A 22,335-nucleotide genomic window follows, 5' to 3' on the forward strand; every position below is an offset into this window, starting at 1 on the left:
CAACATAGACAGGTGAACACCATCAGGTTCCTGCTTCCAAGAATGCCTCCAGAAGACCTCCTGTCCCTGTGCAGCTTGCAAGAGAGCATTCCCAGGCTCCTCCTCAGACCTAGTAACCCAGGTCACTTCTGTCCCTGGCTCCACCCCCCAAATGGGCGTGGCCAATGTCACAGAAGGAGACAAAGTGAATATCCCACTACAAAAACCTTTAAGGGAAATTCTGTGAAGGAAAACACATAAAGTCAATGGCTTTGCCTCAGAAATATACAACTATGTCCTGTATTTGTCTTCATAGTCAGACAAGCCAGGCTGCCTGCCACAGAGTTCATGTTCACAACCCAGTAGGCTGAGTGCTGTTAGGCAATGCTCTGCATTGACTTCAAGCAGCTGCTCACATGTGTCTCAACCAAATGAACACCCAATGTTTCCATCTAAACTTCTGTACCAAATAGAAAGCTCTCATTCCTCTCACCACTTCTGCTTTGAAGACTCTGGTATAGCAGGCACAGGCACATGCCTTTTATACCATTGCTGTATCATTATTCTAACTCCCTCCTTCTGCCTGCCCAGAGAGGAAGGTGAGAAGCATAGAGCTCTGTTTGGGCATTTTACCTTAATCCTGTTCCTCGCCCTTACATTCATTAACAGATAGGCTAATGGAGTCAGTCCTTTTACACCCCCTCACTCACTACTTGGATATAATGTCAGGAAGACATCACATTCCTTATCCTGAGGAGGAGAGTGCAGGGTCCTTTCCTTGTTTTTCAAGTAAATTCTATCAGCATTTTAAACTCTTCTACTGGCTTGTCTGTTCTGGATTTATTTGTACCTTCTTGCAAAGTAACCTGTTCATTGGGGATACTGTTCAAAGACACGAGACTCCCTAAGAAATAAACAGCTTTTCTACTGGTAGCATAGCAAGTAGCATGCACACATGCTTGTTTGTATCAGTTTCCCTGTTTCCATGTACCATAGAGGCAATGCAGATGACACACGTGAACACGGCACACAGTGGAGTTTGCAAGGTATCTAAGGAATGCTGTACAGTGAAACTCTGCAACTTTTAGTAAGCATGAAGCAAGCCTTCTCTTTTTCCCAGTGATGATATTATCTCATTTTTAAGACTGCTCACGGCAAGCTCAACACTTGAGAAGTGATCCCAATAAAACAGGGTCAGAGCTTTGCATCTGACCCTATTTAACATCCAAGATCAGGGCATAAACCCTCTCCTAACATGACTGTGGTATTTCCAAAGCTCATTTATATTTGCAACCATTATAGAAAAGTTTCACTGATTACTGAAAATTGTGACCTATATACTTCCTAGGGATAGTGTTTCTTTTTCAAATTTAATATGGCAAATGCCTTGAATGTTTATAAATATGTAATTATAAAGCTATCATTACAATTAATGACAAATGTTTCTATTATTTCCATTTCAATTGTAAAATAATGTATTTTTGTCTAATGTTGTTAACATTTAGAATGAAATGTGACAGAATGCCTTCTCTACATTTATATTTGCTATTATAAATATAGCTATAATATTTTCAGGGCAAAATTATATGCAAGCCTATAAATGAACCAAAATATGAACATTTATATATGTCAGTGAACAGCTGTTTTCTCCTCAAGTTCAGTGGTGAATAGAAGTTCTGGGACCATGCAGAGAGAACAGGAATTCAGAGGTCAATGGGAGGAAATGTATAGGTCCCAAAGTATGGTTTGTTTTGGAAAGCATTGCCTTTTCAGTATCTCTAAGTGTGGCAAAATCAAAGGCATTGAAGCTGCAAATGAGGAGAAGGCAAATGGCCAAGGTACTCAGTGACCTGATAAAGAGAACATGGTAGTCCTGTGGAAGGACATGTGGAGTGAGGATCCCACATGTCATGGGAAGTTAGTGATAAAATACTTAACTGCGACCAGACAGAAGTCATAAAGAATATGATTTTAGCCACATCTTGCTCAAGAAAAGATTTCTTTTTTTTCTACCGAGTGACTGAAAGGCCTTTGTATTTTTAGTGAAGCAAAGAATTCACTTAGAATTTCAGGATGCTCTAAGATTGGTCTACACTTCTTGAGAATGATGCTTGGAGAACTGGCAAGCACAGGACAAAGGCCAATGTCAGGACTAGAAAGCTGCTCATTAACTGAATGGTTGTCAGTATCGTGTCCCTAACAACATAGCAGACAATGTCCTAAGAGAATACCATTAGGTGGTTTCTTACACTAGACTGGCAGCTATGTGGAAGCCGACCAAAGGTGAGTGGAGGAAAAAAAACAAGCAATGAAAAAGAGTAGCAGAGAAGCTTCCCTTCAAAACTACTTGAAAGCTAGGAATTGTACATGGATTACATGCCTGTAATCCCAGCACTCTCAGGAAGCTGAAACAACAGGATAACCACGCATTTGAGGCCAATCTGGTCTACACAGTGAGTTTTAGGTTAATCAGGGCTAAATTGCAAAGACTCTGTCTCAATTGTAGTAATAGTGATAAATAATAGTAGTAATAGTAATAATACTGATAATAATCTACTTATAAACAAAAACATCAAAATATACAAATAAACTGAATGTTGAAGGAAAGCCAATACGATTTGATTCACAATTGCAAGGACTGTTCCTCAATCCATCAGTTGCCAATAGTTAAGTAGGGAGGACTGGGGACAGGAGCCCTAGTCCTGATCCATAATTGGCTATTGGCAAGCTCACTGCAGCTACCACAACTGCTATGAAATTATTTGCTGTAACTATATCATACCTAAAAACAGCATTGGCCAGCCCTTCTTCCTGTCTTCTGGCTCTTCCATTTCTTCTGCTGTCTCTTCTCCAGTATTCTCTAGGTCTTAGAGAGAATTTATAAATGGCCTGCTTAGAGCTAAGGACTCAACCATCATTTATTCTAAGCATCTTGAAATTTCATGAGTCATTGCATTCTTCACAGTTCACTGAAAAGAAAAACTTGAGTTTGAGAGTACTGTTTACCTATAGGTATACACTAATATTTAGGGTTCAGATTGGTACCATGATATTTCCAAACCAGTGGCCACACAGATGATCCTGGTTAAAATCACTGAGGCACAAAACAAAACAAAAAAGCATGAATATGGGAATAAGAGCTGTGGGGAAGAGTGAGGTTGACAGAGAGATTAAAAAAAAAGAAAGGAAGTAAACACGATATACTAAATATGTGTATAAAATTGTCAAAAAACAAATTGAATGAATAAAAAGGAACAAATAAAAGACAAAGGGCAAGGGAGCTAATACCATTCTGAATATTAACTCATTCTTAGTGAAAAAGTCTAAGGAAAACAAAAAGATTGGTATCCAGAGTGTGTAAAAAATATTCCAGTAAGAAAGACAAATAGCTGAGTTCCCAAATTAGCAAACAACACAAAAAGGCTATCCACAGAAGAAGAAACAAATAGCCAACAAAATATTCTACCTCAGCTAAGGAAGTGCAGATTAAATTCATGATCAAAACAGCACTTTGTACCAGTTAGATTGGCCAAAGTCAATACGTTGACAAAACCAAATGGGAAAAAAGTTGTAGAGAAACAAGAATTCTCATGTTTCTGTTGGGAATGCAAATTGGTACTGCTCTTCAAGAGAGCCCAGAAATTTTTGTACACTTACCAGGAGATATGTACAAAACGATTCATTATAGCACTGATTGTGAAAAGTGAGAAATGTGCTTAGTATTCCTCCAGAGGGGATAAATACACATTCCTATAACAGAATGCTTCTCTAGAGAAGATGTATAAGCCAGAACAACCTGGAGAAACCTTTAAATATGTTTTTTTGAGTCAGAGATGGCCAATGACTCAAACAAAACCATTGCTATAAAAGTAACACCTTCCAATTTATGAATATACATGTTTGTATAAAATAAAATATAAAAAAATTAATTGACAAATACCCAAGTCAGTATGGTACTCTCCAAAGAAAAGGGGTCAGATAAACAAAAGAGCTTGTAATTGTTAGGTTTTGTCCTGTATGTGTGTGGAGGGATGTGGGTGAACATGTGTGTACATATTTGTGGTATGCATAGGTGTACACGGGTGTTCATGCCCATGTGTACATATGCGTGCAGAAGCCAGAGGTCAGTATCAGGTGTCTTTTGCAGTCACTTTCCACCTAGGTTTTTGGCAGGGTCTCTCACTAAACCAGGAGCTCAGTTTGCTCATTCATATAGGTGACTAGCCAGTAAGCCCAGGACCCTCTGTCTCCACCTCTCCAGTGCTGGGATTACAGGAGCATGCCTCTATCTTCAGCTTTTGGTTTTTTGTGGGTATTGGGGATCAAACTCAAATCTCATATTTGGAGGATACTTTAGCAACTGAGTCATATTTTCAATCCCTGTTATGTTTTATTTTCTTAAAATAAAAATTTAAATGTAAAATATCAAAGTAACTTATTCAATATCTTCATATCATTATTACTCAGATTTAATAACTATGCATGCTTCTAAAACAGCAATAGTTTTCACACACATAGACACATGCATGCATGCTTAGGCACCCAAGTACACAAGTCTATACCCACACATATAACACATTCACACAGAAAAAAATAATAAAAAAATTTTTTTTAAAGAAATTGATTTTTTTTCTTCTCTGCTGGGGATTAAACCTCTGTTCTTGTATGTGCACTCTACCACTGAGTCACATACCCACCACTTCTCATCTTAGTTCTGAAAGTTCTGTGGCCCTCTGCTCATTTGCAGAGATTGAATCTGCATATAATTGACATTTAATAAATGCTTGCTTATAAGACCCGGCAGGTTGACATTGGCCCAAGTGAAATATTGTGTCAGGACCCAGCTGTCACAGAATACCTGATGGGACTCTGTCTTCCAGAACTAGAGTCTGTTTACAGAGCTGACTCCACCCCAGAACACCAGCCAGATTCCTCTTGGCCCTGTATTGTAATCTGTGGATAGAGCATGGGCAAGTTCCTCAATGTGGAAAAAAAAAAAGAGGAGCCATTATTTCTACCACTTCTGCTACCTTTGCTCTTGGTTCTCTCCTTAGTCACTGGCTGCACTATAAATAATGATGACCAAACCTTCCTATCTGCCACCCTTCACCACCAGTCGTTCTTCACTGCACCTCACCATCTGCGTTTGTCTTGCTGACCGGGCTAGGCTTAATAAGGTCCAGATCTGATGAGAAACCAAGTCTCTGGAAAACCATTCATAATCCTAGCATCCACTTAGTGTAGTGTTTCAAGTATTCTTCAGATATTATCTATCTTGTTTCACGTGTGTAATAATTCTTTGTACTGTTGTTGCCTCTGGCTTACATGTGAGATGCAAGAGGGGGATACTTTAATCTATAGACATTTTCCACCATACAATCAGGTGGCACAACGATGAGATTTATGTCAAAAGTTCTGTCCTAATTTCCTGCTTCATAACAAGGCTTAGCAAACGTTTGTTGAATGAATGAAGGAGGGGCTATTACTGGTATATACTGTGTGGGTAGTGAAGTTTGAGTTCCAAGAATAACAGAAAACATAAATATGCCAGGAACCTTGTTGTGTGCCTAGTGGTCACTGCTATCAACTATCTGACTTTCCTTCTACTTCGTATTTTCTGATTCCACAACCAAAATGACTGTCTGATTGAATAACTCTAAAAGGTCATAATGAATTATTCTGTAATACTTGAAATGTTATGCTCAGAAAGGTCACCTTTTTTTTTTTTTTTTTTTTTTTAGTATGAAGTGTCATACCGATTTTTCCCCCCTCTAACTGAGCACTTTTTTTTTTTCCTTCAAAGTAAAGATGGCAGGAAATTTAGAGCAGGGCTCCTTCTTGAGGAAATTTAGAGCAGGGCTCCCTCTTGAGGAAATTTAGAACAGGGCGCCCTCTTGAGGAAATTTACAGCAGGGTGCCCTCTTGGGGAACTTTCTTGTCTTCTTAGAGCTGATATAGTAAAATAGAAGCCAGGCAAGTCTTTTGAGCTGGGGAAAAAAAAAAAAAAAAAAAAAAAAAAAAAAACTAGGATCAATGAAGCTTTAAAAAGCAAAAAGAACCAAATACCAATTATTTGAGAATTAAGACTCTTCATCTGATCTCACATAACAGCTATAAATAGGATTTTTTTAAAGTGAAAACAGAAATACAGGAGCTATTTCATTTCTTCATGCTCACTGCATCATAGAATTTACTTATATTTATCAAGTACTTGGTTTGTACCAGGAACTCTACTGGGTACAGTAGCCCATGAAACACAGCCTTGCTTCTTGAAGCTTACTGTCTGTGAGGGCGATGACAGTGAAAAGGTCATATAAAGAGTTATGTGTTAGAGTAATCTAATGAACCCTTTTGGGCAACCACTCAATACTCTATATATTGATGCCACTAGATAGTAATTTGGAAAATACACACAACCATAAAATGTAAAAAATGAACCCCCAAAATAGCCTCTTGGTAAATTACTTTTGTGATAAGGGAGAAAACTGAGTATAATATAGTGTATATTGAAGCATTTTTATAATAGATATTTATAATTTAATGTATTAGTGTCTACATATCCAGCAATAATAGACTCGCATTCTAAACACCTAACAATAATGATCTGGTTATATAAAATACATTACATCACCCAATAAGTGTTGGCCAGCCACTGTGTAAATTATGTGTGTTCAAAAGTGATCAAGAGAAACAGGAAAACCTAAAGCAACCACACTATCTTAGTGTAGTGATGTTATAATTTTTCCTTTTATTAACTGTTTTGCATGGTATACTTTGTGAAGGTGGTTAAAATACTGAAAACATTTCAAAGGTATTTACAAACTGGTTACAAAGTAAATTCTTAATCTCTCTTTGTTTTCATCTAGGGAAATTACCGCTTTATGAAACTCTTGCTTACACGCAGAGCAAACTGGATGCAGAAGGATCTAGAAGAGATGACACCTTTGCACCTGACTACCCGGCATAAGAGCCCCAAGTGTTTAGCCCTTCTGCTGAAGTTTATGGCCCCTGGGGAAGTGGATACACAGGACAAAAACAAGGTAATGTACAATCAAGGTCAAAGACAAGTGGAAAAAGAAAGGGGGATGTTTTATGATGTGAAGCTTCAGGAAAGAAAGCATACATTGCCACCATTCCTATGGGAGGGCAACTACACATGACCAGAAATCCAGCATCTCCTAAAGGTCCGTCATTATCCTGCTAGACACTACATGGTAGGTAGGATCACCCTTTGAAGGGTGGGGAATCTGAAACTCAGAAGGATTAAAGTTTGCCCAATGCCCAAGTGGCAAAACTAGAATCAAAACCCAGGCCTGTTCAACTGTAAAAGATTTTCTAACATTTGTCAGAAACTCATCACAGTCCCTGTGGGCACCTGGGTCCACAGTGGCATCCGCCCATGCAGTGCACTGATCATAGAGCATCTGGACTCATGGTGGCCACCTGCCAGTGCAATGCACTAAGCATGCAATGACTTTTGTCGCTGAGCTGTTGACAGCATCCTCCTTGGACTCTAATCCAAAAGCCACCACTTACTCATTCTGTGTTCTGTGGGGGAATTACTTAATTCATTTATGTCATGATTTTAAAATACAGGAAAAAGATAACTGAAGGTAAAATGAGGTAATACAGATAAAGTGCTTAACACAGTGCCTCATGCAGGATACACTCCTCATAAATGTTTACCATAAAACAATTACTAATAGCATTTCTGTTCTGACATTTGCCCTCTCACTTCTTGCTAGATTTTTTTTTAACTGGCCTTGCCCTTAAATTTAGAAGATTTCCTACACTGCTCATTGCTTTGCTTGTCCTTCTTTACAGGAAAAAAAAAATGTGGTCATTTGTTAGACACAGACAGTAATCCTTTTCCTTCCACTGTGGGCTAGGCCATAGTCTTGTTAACACCAATGACCCAATGGTTAAAATCCTTACAATAATTATTCTTACTACTATTAGTTTTTAAACCCTTCATTGTGACCCATGTGATGTGGGTGCTGGGAACTGAAGTCCAGTCCTCTGCAAGGGAGTGGGTACTTTCAACTGCTAAGCCGTCTCTCTAGCCCTCCTCTGTCCTATTTTACTCTCATACTGTTCTCTATGTAGTTTTGATTTTTCTCTAGTTGTCAGTTGGAAGATCAACGTTTACTTTGAAACCATGCATTAATAGTTTCCCCCTCACAGCACCTGAGTGATAGCATTTTGCTAAATGATCAACTTTATTTTATGGCTATTGTACCACAGCAAAAATAAATAGAAAAATAGAAAAGAAGTATAAAATATAAGTAGAAACCATTTACTCTTGGGCTAAAGTCTTATATTTGAGTGCATATAACCTGAATAATCATAACCTAGGAAAAGGAAGGAATTACAGATGCCATCTGTGTTTATTAAAAAGGTGGTTATAATTTATTAATGATTGCTATTAAGTATAATTTTTCTGTGACCTTCAGTCATTACTGAAAATAGCAATGAGTTGGGGCTGGAGAGATGACTCAGCAGTCAAGAGCACTCGATGCTCTTACAAAGGGTCTGAGTTCGATTCCCAGCACCCACACCAGGCAGCTCACAGAAGCCTGTAATTCTAGCTCCGAGGAATCTGGCACTCTGCTATAACCTCCTGGAGTTCACTGAGCTCAGAAAGTAAATAAATATAAAATGAATCTTTTAAAAAATAATGTATTAATGATGAGCATTAATAATATAATGAAGACCTACAAGTGTACTTTGAATGAATACCATAATATTAGTTTTTCAGATTTTCATGATGAATGAGCTTGGTCCCCACTCAGTATATTATCCAATTTCAAATGGATTGCTGAGTGACAGAGAGGCTCTAATGTACATCTAAGCATCTCTGGTTCTTCCATGGTAACTCTCCCCATAGGAGGCATGTCAATGGCAGTGGCAAAAGTGGTTTTCAAGCAATTTCACTGCATCCAGAATTACCACTTTAAACTTTTATTTCAAATAAAGAAAATGCATGCATAGTTCTTATCTTTTTATCAGTAGCTTCATTTAGCTTTTAGTATGTAAAATTATTCTTAAATTTAAATGATTTAAATGTGCAGTGCTAAAGGAGTCCAGATCTGTGAGTTGCCTGTGGCATACTCTCTGATAAACTGTCTGGCCCTGGGCTTTTTAAGGTGGGAGACTTTTAATAATTGCTTCTAATTCACTAGAGGTTATAGGTCTACTTAAGTTGATTATCTGATGTTGATTTAACTTTGGTAATGGTATCTATGAATAAAATTATCCATTTCCTTTAGATTTTCCAATTTTGTGGAATGCTGGTTTTGTTTGAAAGTATGACCTAATGATTCTTTGGATTTCCTCAGTGTCTATTGTTTGTCCCCCTTTTTGTTTCTGATTTTGTTAATTTGGATATTCTCTCTCCATCTTTTAGAGTTTGGATAAGGGTTTGTCTATCTTGTTTATTCTCTCAAAGTACCAACTCTTTGTTTCATTGATTCTTTTTATTGTTCTCTAATTTCTATTTTATTGATTTAGCCCTCAGTTTGATTATTTCCTGCCATCTACTCCTCTTGGGTGAGCTTGTTTCTTTTCGTTCTAGGGCTTTCCGGTGTGCTGCTAAGTGACCAGTATGAGACCTCTCCAGTTTCTTTATGCAGGCACTTTGTGCTATGAACTTTCTTCTTGGCACAATTTTCATTGTGTCCCATAAGTTTGGGTATGTTGTGCATTCATTTCCATTGAATTCTAGGAAGTCTTTAATTTCTTTCTCTGTTTTTGTCTTGACCCAGTAGTCATTCAGTAGAGTATTGCTCAGTTTCCATGAGTTTATAGGTGTTCTATTGTTTTTATTGTTGTTGAAATCCAGTTTTAGTCCATGGTGGTCTGATAGGATGCAGGGAATTGTTTCAGTTTTATTATATCTGTTGAGACTTAATTTGTGACTAAATATGCGACTAGTTTTGGAGAATGTTCTATGAGGTGCTGAGAAGAAGGTATATTCTTTTTGGGTGAAATTTTGTGTGTGTGTGTGTGTGTGTGTGTGTGTGTGTGTGTGTGTGTGTGTGTGTGTGTGTTATATAACTGATGGTTTATAACACCAGTTAGCTTCAGTATTTCTCTGTTTGGGTTTTGTCTGGATGACCAGTCCACTGAGATTTGGGTATTGAAGTCTCTCAATATCAATATGTGAGGGGCAATGTGTGATTTAAGCTTTAGTGATGTTTGCTTCAAAAATATGGGTGCCCTTTGTTTTTGGCATAAATGTTCAGATTTGAAAGACATCTTGGTGGGTCTTTCCTTTGATGAATATGAAATGTCCTTCTCCATCTCTTTTGATTATTTTTTGTTTGAAGTCTATGTTGTTAGATATTAGGATGGCTACACATTTGTTTCTTAGGTACATTTGCTTGGAAAATCTTTTTCCAACCCTTTACTCTGAGGTAGTGCCTATTTTTGATATTGAAATGTATTTCTTGTATGCCACAGAAAGATGGATCCTATTTTTGCATCATTCTGTTAGGCTGTCTTTTTATTGGGGAATGGAGTCCATTGATATTGAGAAATATTAATGACCATTAATTATTAATTGCTGCTATTTTAGTGGTGGTGGTGGTGGTATATGTATGAGTGTGCATGAGTGTTTGTATAATTCCGTTTTCTTTTCTTTTTTTTTTTTTAACTGGGAATGGATTATTTCCTCTGTTTTTATGAGTGTAGTTAATCTCCTTGGGTTGGAGTTTTCCTTCTAGCACCTTCTGTAGGGCTGGATTTGTAGATACTGTTTAAATATGTCTTTATTATGGAATATCTTTTCTCTGTCTGTGGAGATTGCCAGTTTTTCTGGATATAATAGTCTTAGAGTCTGCTGTCCAGGCCCTCCTGGCTTTTAAAGGTTCAGCTGAGAAGTCAGGTGTTATTCTAACATGTCTGCCTTTATATATTACTTGCTCTTTTATCCTTGATGCTTTTAACATTATTTATTTGTTCTGTATTAGTGTTTTGATTATTGTATGGTGAGGGGACTTTTTCTTTTGGCCCAGTCTATTTTGTGTTCTGTATACTTCTTGTACCTTTATAGGTATTCCTTCTTTAGGTTAGGAAAATTTTCTTCTATGATTTTGTTAAAAAATATTTTTTTGTGCCTTTGAGCTGGGATTCTTCTCCTTCTTCTGTTCCTGTTATTCTTGTTTTGTTTTTTCATAGTGCCCCAGATTTCCTGAATGTTTTGTGGAGATTTTTTAGATTTAACATTTTCTTTGACCAATGTTTCTATTTCTTCTATTGTGTTTTCAATGCCTAGATTCTTTCTTCCATCTCTTGTATTCTATGATGCTTGTGTCTGTAGTTCCTATTTTCTTACCTAGATTTTAATCTTTATTGCTTCTATTTCCATTTTCAGGTCTTGAAAACTTTTTTCATTTCCTTCAACTGTTTGTTTTTTCTTGGCTTTCTTTAAGGGATTTATTTATTTCCTCCAATTTGTGTGTGTGTGTGTGTTTGTTTCCTCAATTTCTTTAAAGGATTTATTCATTTCCTTTTTAATGACCTTTATCATCTTTATAAAGTTTGTTTTAAGGTTGTTTTCTTGTGTGTCAGCTGTGTTGAAATATTCAGGGCTTACTGAAGTAGGATAGCTGGGCTCTGGTGGTGACATATTGCCCTGGCTGTTGTTGTGGTCTTACACTGGTGTTTAGGCATCTAGGTTTGGGGTGATTAAAGATCTAATTTCTGAGTTTATCTTTGTTGGATGAGTGGGGTTTCCATTGGTTTCTGTTTCCTCTCTGGTCTTTTGGCCTGAGTGGCCTGTGTTTGAGAAAGAGTCTATCAGAGTTGGGGGATGGAACTCTGGCATCTGGTGGTACAGGGTGCTTCCTTTGGAGTTGTGGGCCTGAATATGGTGATGAGGGGAGGGTGGCTGTTGGGGAAATAGGCTGGGTGGGCTCTGAGGGAGTGTTGGTAGTCTGCAGAAGGGAGTCTTACCTGGGGTTTTGGGTGCCAGTGTGACCTTGGTAAAGTAGAGGAGAAGAGGCTGTTGGTGGTTGGCTGGGCAGGCTCTGAGAGAGTGTCCTGATGTCTCTTAAGCCATGCCTGTCACATAGTAGATGTTCTAGAAGAGTAGGCCATGAGGTTGTCTTTTTTTATTGCCTCTCTACCTTGCAGCAAACAGCTTTGCACTGGAGTGCCTACTATAACAACCCAGAGCATGCAAAGCTGCTCATCAAGCATGACTCCAACATTGGAATTCCTGACATGGAAGGCAAGATCCCACTCCACTGGGCAGCCAACCACAAAGACCCGAGTGCTGTGCATACAGTGAGATGCATCCTGGTAGGTAGAATGTGTAGACCCAAAAGCCCATTTTAGGAAAAAAGAATCTAATAGGTACAAAAGCATTAATGTGAGAGACAGGAGATGATGAAGCAAGAATATCAACGTGTGGACTCATCATCCCCCAAGAGACAGAGCATCACAATAACTATTACTCCACTGAGGTTTCCTGTTAACCAACCCCCACCACCACCAACCACTTCCAGAGTTGATATTTCTCATTCCCTGCTTTTTTTTAATCCTTTAATTTTCAATTTTGTGTGTGTGTGTATGCATGTGAATATGTGTGTGTGTGTGTGTGTGTGTGTGTGTGTGGTGTGTATTATGTGAAGTGTGTATATGTGTGTGTATTATGTGAAGTGTGTGTTTGTGTGTGTGTGTTATGTGAAGTGTGTGTGTGTGTGTGTGTGTATGTGTGTGTGTGTGTGTGTGTGTGTGATGAATGTACATTAGTACTCAGGTGTACACCAAGGCCAAAACAAGGCATTGGGGCTCATCCTCTCTGCCTGTGACCCTGAGGCAGCCTCTCTCACTGAGCCTGAAGCTCTGGGCTTCAGCTAGGCTGGCTGACTAGCCAGACAGCTCTCAGGATCTGAGTGTCTCTGTACCAGTGCCCGACTCACAAGCTCTCACAGCCAAACTTGGCCTTTTACCTCCCTCCAGTGCTTCCCCCAACCTGATCTTCTGTTTTCTCACGCTCACAACCTTAATTTCTCTAATTATTGCTATCTTGCTCTTGAAAACTGGTTTTCTTTATGCACAGTCCTAGATACTTATTTTTCTATTGTTCATTTTATACTGTTTTACCACTTTCTGCCTTTTTTCATTGTTCTTGCAAGTCAAGTGTGTTGCTGTCTTATTGGTCAGTCCTTTGGAAGGTGATCTGTATTTTCATTCTAGCTGTTTTTAATTCTTTATATTTGATATTTTATAGTTCCATTGCAATGTGTCTAGAATTTTAGAATGTTTTTTTATAATCCTGTTTGCTGGGCAGGGTAGCACATGCCTATAGTCCCAGCAGGTGGGCAGGAAGATCAGGAGTTCATAGTGAGTTTAAAACAGCCTGAGCTTGAAAACCCTGTCTCAAAAAACAAACAAACAAGTTCTTTTTGGAGCTGGGCTCAGTGATACATTCCTGCAGTCTCAACATTCAAGAGGTTAAAGCCAAAGATCCTGAGTTCAAGTTCAGTATGCGCTACATAGCTAGACCCTATCTCAGAACAATAATAGGGCCAGCAAGGTGGCTCAGTGGAGAAAGGCAACTTGCCACCAAGCCTAAGAACCTGAGTTGGATCCCTGAGAACCCATATTTATATTCTGATTATTGAATCTTATTTTTAGAAAACAAATAGCTGTTACATGTTTGCATTTCTCCACTGTTGCCTTTTGAGTCTCTAGTTATATGTCTTTGGGGCTTTTTCATTTGATTCATTATGTCTCCTAATTTCCTTTTATATTCTCATGTTTGCTTCTCAGTTAACTAAGTCTCTCTTCAGCTGAGTCTCATCAGTTGTTTACCCTGTCCATTGAACATTTGATCTTAGTCATTACACTCTTCACATCTGAAAGCCCTTTGGTGTGTTCATACCATTCTGGTCATTGTGATCATTTTTATTTTCGCTCACTTTCCATCACAACTTTTATTTTCTTACAGATTTCATAGTACTTCATATAAACACACCTTACTTTGAGAGCCTAGGCATATCCAACCTTTGATGCCACTGCCAGCTAAAAGTTAATGATCAAGAACCTTGCAATTGAGTTACAATAAATAAATAAATAAGTAAATAAATAAATAAATAAATAATCTCTTGATGTTTTAAGTAAACACACTTTTTATTTTGGGGAGAGGGCTGGATACATCTGTAGCTGTCCTGGGGCATAGGCAGTCCATGGCTGCAGGTTGGACACACCTCAGGTCCTTTGTTGGTAAAATGAGCTGACTACATAAGAAGCTGTAAATCTAGGATGGCCCTTCCATGGTCAAATTGAAGCAACTGGACTTGGCCCTGGGTGTGACCTAACCTGAGAAGGAATTCTGGGTGAGGAAACTCCTTAGTTGAAACTGTTCCAAGAAGCAGAGACATGAGGGTCCTGGGCTGATAGTGTCCCTGGCAGCTGAGGAATAAGGCTTTTAATGCCTAAGAGAGAGTTAAGATGTATATCATAATGTCTGTTGCAAAAATCCAGCAAAAGAATGCCTAAGTGTGGTGAACTGTCAACTTACAGAAAATCAAACAGAATACTATCAACAGAGAAGTACATTTTTCAGCCTCATTCATAAAAGCACTTCAAATTAAACATCAGGGAAATGTTTTTCAGCCTCATTCTAGGAATAACATGTAGAAAGCTTGACAATACCAAGTGATTAATCTGTGCCAGCATGTGGGAAATAAGCACTTTGAATATTGTCACAGGTGTGTTCATTGGTCCGAGAATTTGGAAAGTAGCTTGACAATATGCAGTGGAAGGTGCAAAACTCCTTCAACCAGCAATGCTTATTTCCATGTGTAGCAAAGAGAGAAATCTCGCACATTGTGTTGCAAGAAATATGTGAGGAATATGTGATTGTGAAAAAAAAGTGGAAATAACTTTACTGTCCTTCAGGAGAAAAATGGGCAGCTAAATCCAAGTTTAACAAATGGACTAGAATCAACAAAGATACAAATGTATGTAGGAGGTAAGAGTTGCCGAAGAGATTACCTGTGCTTCCACGATGTAAATATCCAAAGCATGTGTGCAAAATGTATGTTGTTTAGGGGTGACTACATGTGTATATAAGTAAAAATAAATAAATAAATAAATAACCCACAGCTTTAGCCTAATTCACAACAGACACCAAAGCACTTTAGGTAAAGTGTCACACCTCTTAATGCAAGCATGGTGGTTACTCTCTTCTTGTCTGTATTTTTATATTATTAATATAGGAAAGTTAATTGTTAAAGATTTAGCCCATATACTCAATGTATCATTTTACTTGTGACTATAGAGAATGTGGAGGTTTTGTTTTAAGAAATAGTTAATGTGCATGCCACATACTATTTATTGAGGATTCCACATGTGTCTGATGTCTCTGGTTCTTAAAAATAGGATGCTGCTCCAACAGAGTCTTTATTGAACTGGCAAGACTACGAGGGCCGCACACCTCTTCACTTTGCAGTGGCCGATGGAAACCTAACAGTGGTGGATGTCTTGACCTCCTATGAAAGCTGCAACATAACATCTTACGATAACTTATTTCGAACGCCACTTCACTGGGCAGCCTTACTAGGTATGTTCTGCTGTAAGTCAGAGGATCAGTGGGAGGAAAGACTGCCCAGCTACAGAAGTCCTGTGCCTCCACATCTCCTGTGGGCTCCCTCATCTTGTTTAAACGTTTTCATAGCAGATTGATATGCTCAATTATTTCATAACCTGGCTCCTTCTGCTGCATGCTTTCAATGTGATAATATAAGTTCATTCCCTATTAAATACTGGTTTTTATTTCAATATCATGTCATAAGTTTTTAACTTTTATTATAAAGGAATTAAAATTCATTGACAAGATATGAATAAAATGTAACCTATCTTCACATCTGTGGCTATTATGTGGGCAAAGGAGGGCATTCATTTGATGCTTGTATTCAGTCCTTGATATGAGAGAGCAAGTATGTGTTTGATATGAATGGTGGTGTCAGATTATTTGAAGGAGTACAACCTGGGAATTTTTTTCTTTTATGAAGTACTTTAACCACTTATAGTCATCATTTAAAAAGTAATATTTTTTTCTACTTTTGTGGTATGACTAGTATTTTCAGAGGGGTTTTTCTTCATCTTTCCTGCCCTTTGTTTCTGCCTTCTGCCACATACAGTACCTGTGCTCACCTGGTGTTCCAGGTGGCAATGTACATTCAGTTGTGATCGCTTCAGTCTCTCAAAATCATGTTTATCCATGAGTCAGAGTAAAAAGCAAGACCTCCTACTCATTAAGGCAGCTGTGCCCTTTCTCCTCACTACTCCTTTAATGTTTGCTAACAGTCTGAGGGTCCGCTCAGTTGTGAATATCTTGGTCTTAGTTTTAAGTTGCACACCGTCCATTTTAAAGTGATTGCCATACATGCATACAGCATTTAGGTCACATTTGTAATTGTTATTTAGACTTCCTTTCAATGTGTGTTTCATCCCTTTCCTTCTTCCTCTAGAATGTGAGCGTATTTCACAAATTTGCTTTCACTTCACTAAATGCATTTTGTTCTAAAACTTCTGGTTTTATTATTCCTACTACGTGGATTCTCATTTCAACTGTATCTGCATTCCCATCTTCCTCCTATTTTTCTTTTTAACCTCGTTTTATTTCCTTTTATTCCTTTCATCATCCTTTTCTGTCCTCCCTTTTTTCCTAGAAGCCATCTCTTTCTGAACTAAATTGAAGATGCCTAACAGTTTCTCAACTTTGCTCTGGGCCTTCTTGAGACCATCCCTAAGGTATGCTCTTTATCATCCCAATGCCAATTCTCTTTCCCTACCCTGTAGTATGCTTTTCTCATGTCTTTACTGAATTTTTCTCTCTGCTCCTCAACCAAAATGAGATGTGTTTGCGTTGATGTTCTTGCATGGATTGTCATCAGGCCTGTATTTGGATTAGGAAGACACTATCTTAAACCACACATGTGGAGGGAGTAGATGAGCACAAGCCCCAGGCAGACACCTATCCCTGGCTTCTACCCAGCACAGCCTTGTTCAAAGGGCTACTCCACAGTGGCATCCCCTTCCTTCCTGGTTCCCCACATGCTCTGTTAGAGATATAAAAGGCTTTCCTAGGTTTGTTAGCCCTCTGTCTTGTGCTGTGCTGTTGTGGTTGTTGAGACAAGATAACCAGATAACCTAGCACTTTTTCAGTAGCACAGTCTGGTCTGTTTTTCAGTCCTCCTGCCTGAGCCTTGGAGAGCAGAGTTTACAGGCACACACTGTCACAGCCAGCTTGTTAATTCTTTGGCACCATGTACAACTCCTCCTTCATATAAACCACAACATACTACTAGCCCACCACTGCTTCACAATACCTGCTCCCTCTTTTTCTGAATTTGAAATTACTACCTTCATATTAAAAGACTAGGGGAGAGACATTGGCAGGATAGTTAGAAGGCCTCAGAGGCAGATGAAGTTCATTTCAGTTAGTTCAACTGAGGAGGGAACTGATGTTCAGTTCTGGTGGACCAGAAAGCAGAGCCTTGACATGCTGGATAGTGAAGTCAAGAAGCCCAAGAGGCAGTCCCTAAGCCTGGCACGTCTTACCACCATGCTTTTCCTCCTAATGAGGCCCTCTGTTTTCAGTGTCTTAAGCTTCACCAGCTTTCCACTCTGTGACTGTATGCAGGGGAGAAGGTGGAAAAGACTGTACTATGAACTGTTTGAAACCATTTTAAATGCTCTTGAATGCTAATGATTTTTTCTTACCTTCTTTCTTTTAAATGGATTAAAAATAGACGTACCCCTTTGTGTGAGATAACTACCTTTTATCTGTTCTCAGGCCATGCACAGATTGTCCATCTCCTTTTAGAAAGAAACAAGTCTGGAACTATCCCTTCCGACAGCCAAGGAGCAACACCCTTGCACTATGCAGCTCAGAGTAACTTTGCTGTAAGTTATGATTCCCTTTTCTCTTAATAAAATGCTTTTATTTTGATATAACTGTAGATTCATATGCAGTTATAAGAAATAATATGCCATTATCCCTGGCTCCCTTCAATTAGCCTATACTAATGATAGACAGATACAGTACTACAAACAGGAGGTTGACACTGAGCTGGTTCAAATTGCACCAGTTTGATGGACATACAGGTATCCAGGTTGATGGATTGTTCACACTGCCAGCACCATGATGCAGATGATGGGTCTGTTTTTATAAGGTTGTTAGTCACTTGCAAGATCATGCAGCTTTATTTAAACACTTGGTGTAATTTTTTACTTTATAATAAATGTATTGTATCATTCTGTGACTATTATAGCGCTAGGGACATCTTAGTGTTCAGGAAAGCAATGCAACAAGGCTTTGGAGCTGGAAAAACAAACTCCTGGAATCCCACCTGTGCAGACTGCTAGCTGTGTGACCTTACACAACTTTCTTAGCCTCTCTGACTCTTCACTTTTCATAGATAATATGAGGACTGCTGGAAAGATTAGAGCAAATTTGTGACAAGTGTCTATTGCACCTGGTATCGAGCAGGTATCCACACAGACCTTATTCCTGTGGATTGTGTACATGTGAGAGCAGGTGTCCAAACACAGACTACATTCATACAATTCATACAAATGATTATGAATTGTATACATTGAGAAGGCCACATTGTGAATTATTGTTTCTAGAAATCCTGAGTGTTATCAATAATTCTTCCCTGGTTGTCCTTCATGGATCACAAAGAGTATTCTTGTCCTTTGTGGCTGGGCTCTCTCTATGCATGATGGTGTGTAGGCAGGCTGACATAGAGACATTAAGAGGCCACAGTTGGTTTTCTGTCTTCATCATGGGTTGAGCCTTCATCAGTAGTTCTGGCCTGGGCAGAGCATAGTTCCCACTTCTTGACCTCAGTGTTCTGCTGAACGTCTCATTTTAATCCCCTTCTTACTCTCTGAAGAAGTCTGTTTGATCCTATCTTATCTACTAATGATTCTCTTCCCTTTCTTTTAATTAGGCCATAAACTTATGGGTGTCCTTTCTCTGTGGCAAGTACATTGTGTGTTTGCCCTTGGGCTGGTCACAGGCTGTCTGTATACTTACAATCGTTCCTTCTTGGCCTCCCTAAAACTTTACTCAGTGGGCCACCTAGAACTTTGACAAGCCATTATCTTTTATTGTCTTGGAGAAGTAGTTATTTCTTATTACAGACAATAAAGTCATGTGGCTCAAGTTGATGGGTATATGGAAATGAAAACTAAGTACATAATTCAACACACCCTGTGAGGTAGGTCATGACATACTTACAGGCTCTGAGAGATAAAATGGCCCGCCCATGATCTTGAACCAGATGTCAGACTCCAGCTTTAATACAGATACCACTAATTAAATAATGTATCAGTGGGAACAAAAGAAAATGAGGGCACATCACAGATGTTTGATTTAGATGGTCTATCATTTCCAGAGTTGATTTTAATAATTATGCACATTTTCTAAGCTCTATTTCAAGCCTATTGATTACTTTAGCCTAGCCTCTTTTAACTCCACCTAAGTTTGCTATTTTCTTTTTGAAAAACACTAAAAAAACAAACAAAATCAGGAAATAGTTGTAAATTAGGAAGCCATGTCACTCCTTGGACAGATGGCTGGGATTTCCTGTCTCTGTACCTGCTGCCAATATCCATGTGGTTGAGAGCCTACACTTCTTCCAGAGTAAAACGAGGACTAAATCAGATGAGCCTTTAAAGTTATTCTTTTCTTATTATTGTATGTGTCAAGGGGGGGTTGTCTATAGGTATATGTGTGTACCATGTGATTGCCTGTTTCCCATGGAGGGCAGAGTAGGGCATCATCTAGGAGGAGAGTTACTGACACTTTCAAGCCTCAGTCCAGGTACTGGAAATTAAACCCAGAAATTAGTGCTCTTGACTGCTGGGCTATCTCTCCAGCCCCTGTTCTTTCTATGAAATATTAAGAGTCAGCTACAGAAATTTCTTTCTGAAACTCTTCATATTCATTCAAGCAATAGTTTCTTGATCTTCCTAGAAAATTGAGTTTTAGAAAAGAGGTCATTTTCAACACAGTAATATTAACCCAGGTACAAGAGCTGGGAGATATGCTCAGTTACCTAGCACTTAAGCTTATTGAGCAGCAAGGCCCTGGACTTGATCCCAGCACAGAAAACAAGAATCGTTACCCAAACTTCCAGGCACAATTTGGATTGACTGTCCAGGGTCCCCATTTTTCCATTATTCCAGAGGCAGGACCTTGAGTATAGGAATAACAAAATAAATGTGTTTGAATGAATTGAATGCTGTATTTCACAGTAACTTTTGATCAATAATGAACAAATGTATTAACCATTACATTTTTGGTAATGTAATACACAGAAAGATGATCTGTTTGCCTTCTCTGGAGGCGTGCTTAAATATCTGGGTTTCTGCAGGTACAATGTACATGAAATTTTTTACTTAATGTTGGCCTAGACACCAAACGCTTTTAAGTCTTCTAATTTTCATGTCTAACAGTGCCCTTAAAAGTTTTAAAGCTTAATTAAAGAAACTCATTTTCTATTGTTTTATTCCTCTCATGTTTTGTCTTTTAAAAATTATTTGTTGTTATTTGATAGTCTCACTCACGCCCACCTTCTCCTGCTCAAAGCCTTCTTCCCAGTAACTTCCCTCCCTACTTCCATGTCTTTGTGTGCCCCACACTGGGTTTATATAGGGTTTCCTGCATGCATGAGAGGTTATCTACTGGAGCATGGGCAACTTACTACAGTCACACTAATGAGGAGAGTGACACTTGTTCCCCCAGTCACCACTGACTGTCAGTAGTCCCTCAGAGAGGGGTGGGGCCTCACAGGCCCTTCTTTCTTCACGATGAAATGTTGACAGGCCCAGTCCTGGGCTGGCAACCGCAGCAGCAGTGAATTCACGCATCCATCAGCCTTTGTCATGCCCAGAAGACATTGCTGGGCAGCAGCCCTTCCCAACCCCTGCCTCTTTCTACCTCTCCTTTGCCATTGTTCCCTGGGGGAGGGGGCCAGTCATCATTCTCAAATTAAGGATGTTGAATGAGAAAGTCAGATGTTTTTGAAGTGTTTCAGAAACTAAGACTAATGTATAAGGAAAGGAGATCATAATTTTCTATGGAAACTGAGGTTTTATTATTTATACAAAGGCATCAGGAGAAATCCTTGGCTTCTTCATGGAATCCCCTCTAGCAGGTGCTTTATTGTCATGGAGAATGCATCTCACTGCTGCTGTGTTTCAGATGAAGTTTTCTTACAGGAAACAGTTAAAGTGTTTTTAAAGCATCCTTCTGTCAAAGATGATTCCGACCTGGAAGGAAGAACATCCTTCATGTGGGCAGCAGGGAAAGGCAGTGATGACGTGCTCAGAACTATGCTCAGTTTAAAATCTGACATCGACATTAACATGGCTGACAAGTATGGAGGCACAGGTAGGAACTAGCACATGGGCTCACCCAGCTTCTGGTGCCTAAAAGTGCTATCAAGTTAGTAAGACAGTAACTTGAGATCACTGTCCCTAAAATTATATTGTTTGACCTGACTTTTTACTTTTTAAGCTTGAGTTTGCCAGTATCTTACTCCAGTATTGTGGCTAAAATAAGGTGAACATCAGCATCTGGTTTATAGCTTTGGCTGCACCTTATACACAAATAAAAACTTGTCTTAACATTCACTTTCATATAAAAAGGGTGGAAACTTGCAACGATGCTTAGTTGGGGCTGGAGAGATAGCTCAGTAGGTAAAGCCCTCATCATACAAGCTTGAGGACCAGAAAAAGTGAGTGGGCTTGGAGGCCCACCAGTAATCCCTGTGTAGGGAGGTGGAGACAAGGGAACCACAGAGAAAGCTGGCAGCCTGAGTAGCTAAAAAGGTGACCTCCAGAGTCAGTGAGAGACCCTGCCTCAATATGCGAGTAGAGCACAATCAAGGAAGACACCAGTGTCAACTTAGGTGCTCAACACGTGTGCACACACATGTGTATACACCTGAACACATACATACCTATGCAAAAAACTGCATATATATTAGCTACTAACATTTCAAAATATGTTTTAAGGGATGCACATATCTGAATGTATTCTCAAGTCTCATTTTTTATGCTCTTTTCTCAAGTTAGAGTAGCATGATTCCATATTGATGGGCCATGTAAGAGAGAACTTCCTGTAACTCTAGAACCTTCCCTGCTTCACAGCCTCCCATCAGTTCTTACCAGACCCTTGCTTTAATTTATCTCTATTAAAAGAGCCTATCACTATGTGTTGGTTACTAAGAAGCATGGTTTTTAGCATCCAGTGTGAACACAAAGTCTCTTCTTTGTCTGAAATCCCAAAAGGAAAAGAAAATCTCCAGCACAACACTAAGTACA

General features: G+C 38.9%; 2 protein-coding genes across 2 annotated transcripts in view; one reads left to right on the top strand and one right to left on the bottom strand.

The window, feature by feature from the left end:
* LOC127224676 (bile acid-CoA:amino acid N-acyltransferase) overlaps nucleotides 1–22,335 on the bottom strand; it is a 1,166,658-nt gene that overhangs the window by 205,907 nt on the left and 938,416 nt on the right. The window lies entirely within an intron of this gene.
* Invs (inversin) overlaps nucleotides 1–22,335 on the top strand; it is a 148,597-nt gene that overhangs the window by 86,178 nt on the left and 40,084 nt on the right. The window contains exons 4-8 of the mRNA XM_051187791.1: nucleotides 6,846–7,019; nucleotides 12,115–12,282; nucleotides 15,373–15,553; nucleotides 17,792–17,901; nucleotides 21,229–21,400. Of these exons, the coding sequence (XP_051043748.1) occupies nucleotides 6,846–7,019; nucleotides 12,115–12,282; nucleotides 15,373–15,553; nucleotides 17,792–17,901; nucleotides 21,229–21,400 (805 nt within the window). The remainder of the gene's footprint in view (nucleotides 1–6,845; nucleotides 7,020–12,114; nucleotides 12,283–15,372; nucleotides 15,554–17,791; nucleotides 17,902–21,228; nucleotides 21,401–22,335) is intronic.

The sequence above is a fragment of the Phodopus roborovskii genome, unplaced genomic scaffold, assembly GCF_943737965.1.
Source record: "Phodopus roborovskii unplaced genomic scaffold, PHOROB, whole genome shotgun sequence".
In the NCBI taxonomy this organism is placed as follows: Eukaryota; Metazoa; Chordata; class Mammalia; order Rodentia; family Cricetidae; genus Phodopus; species Phodopus roborovskii.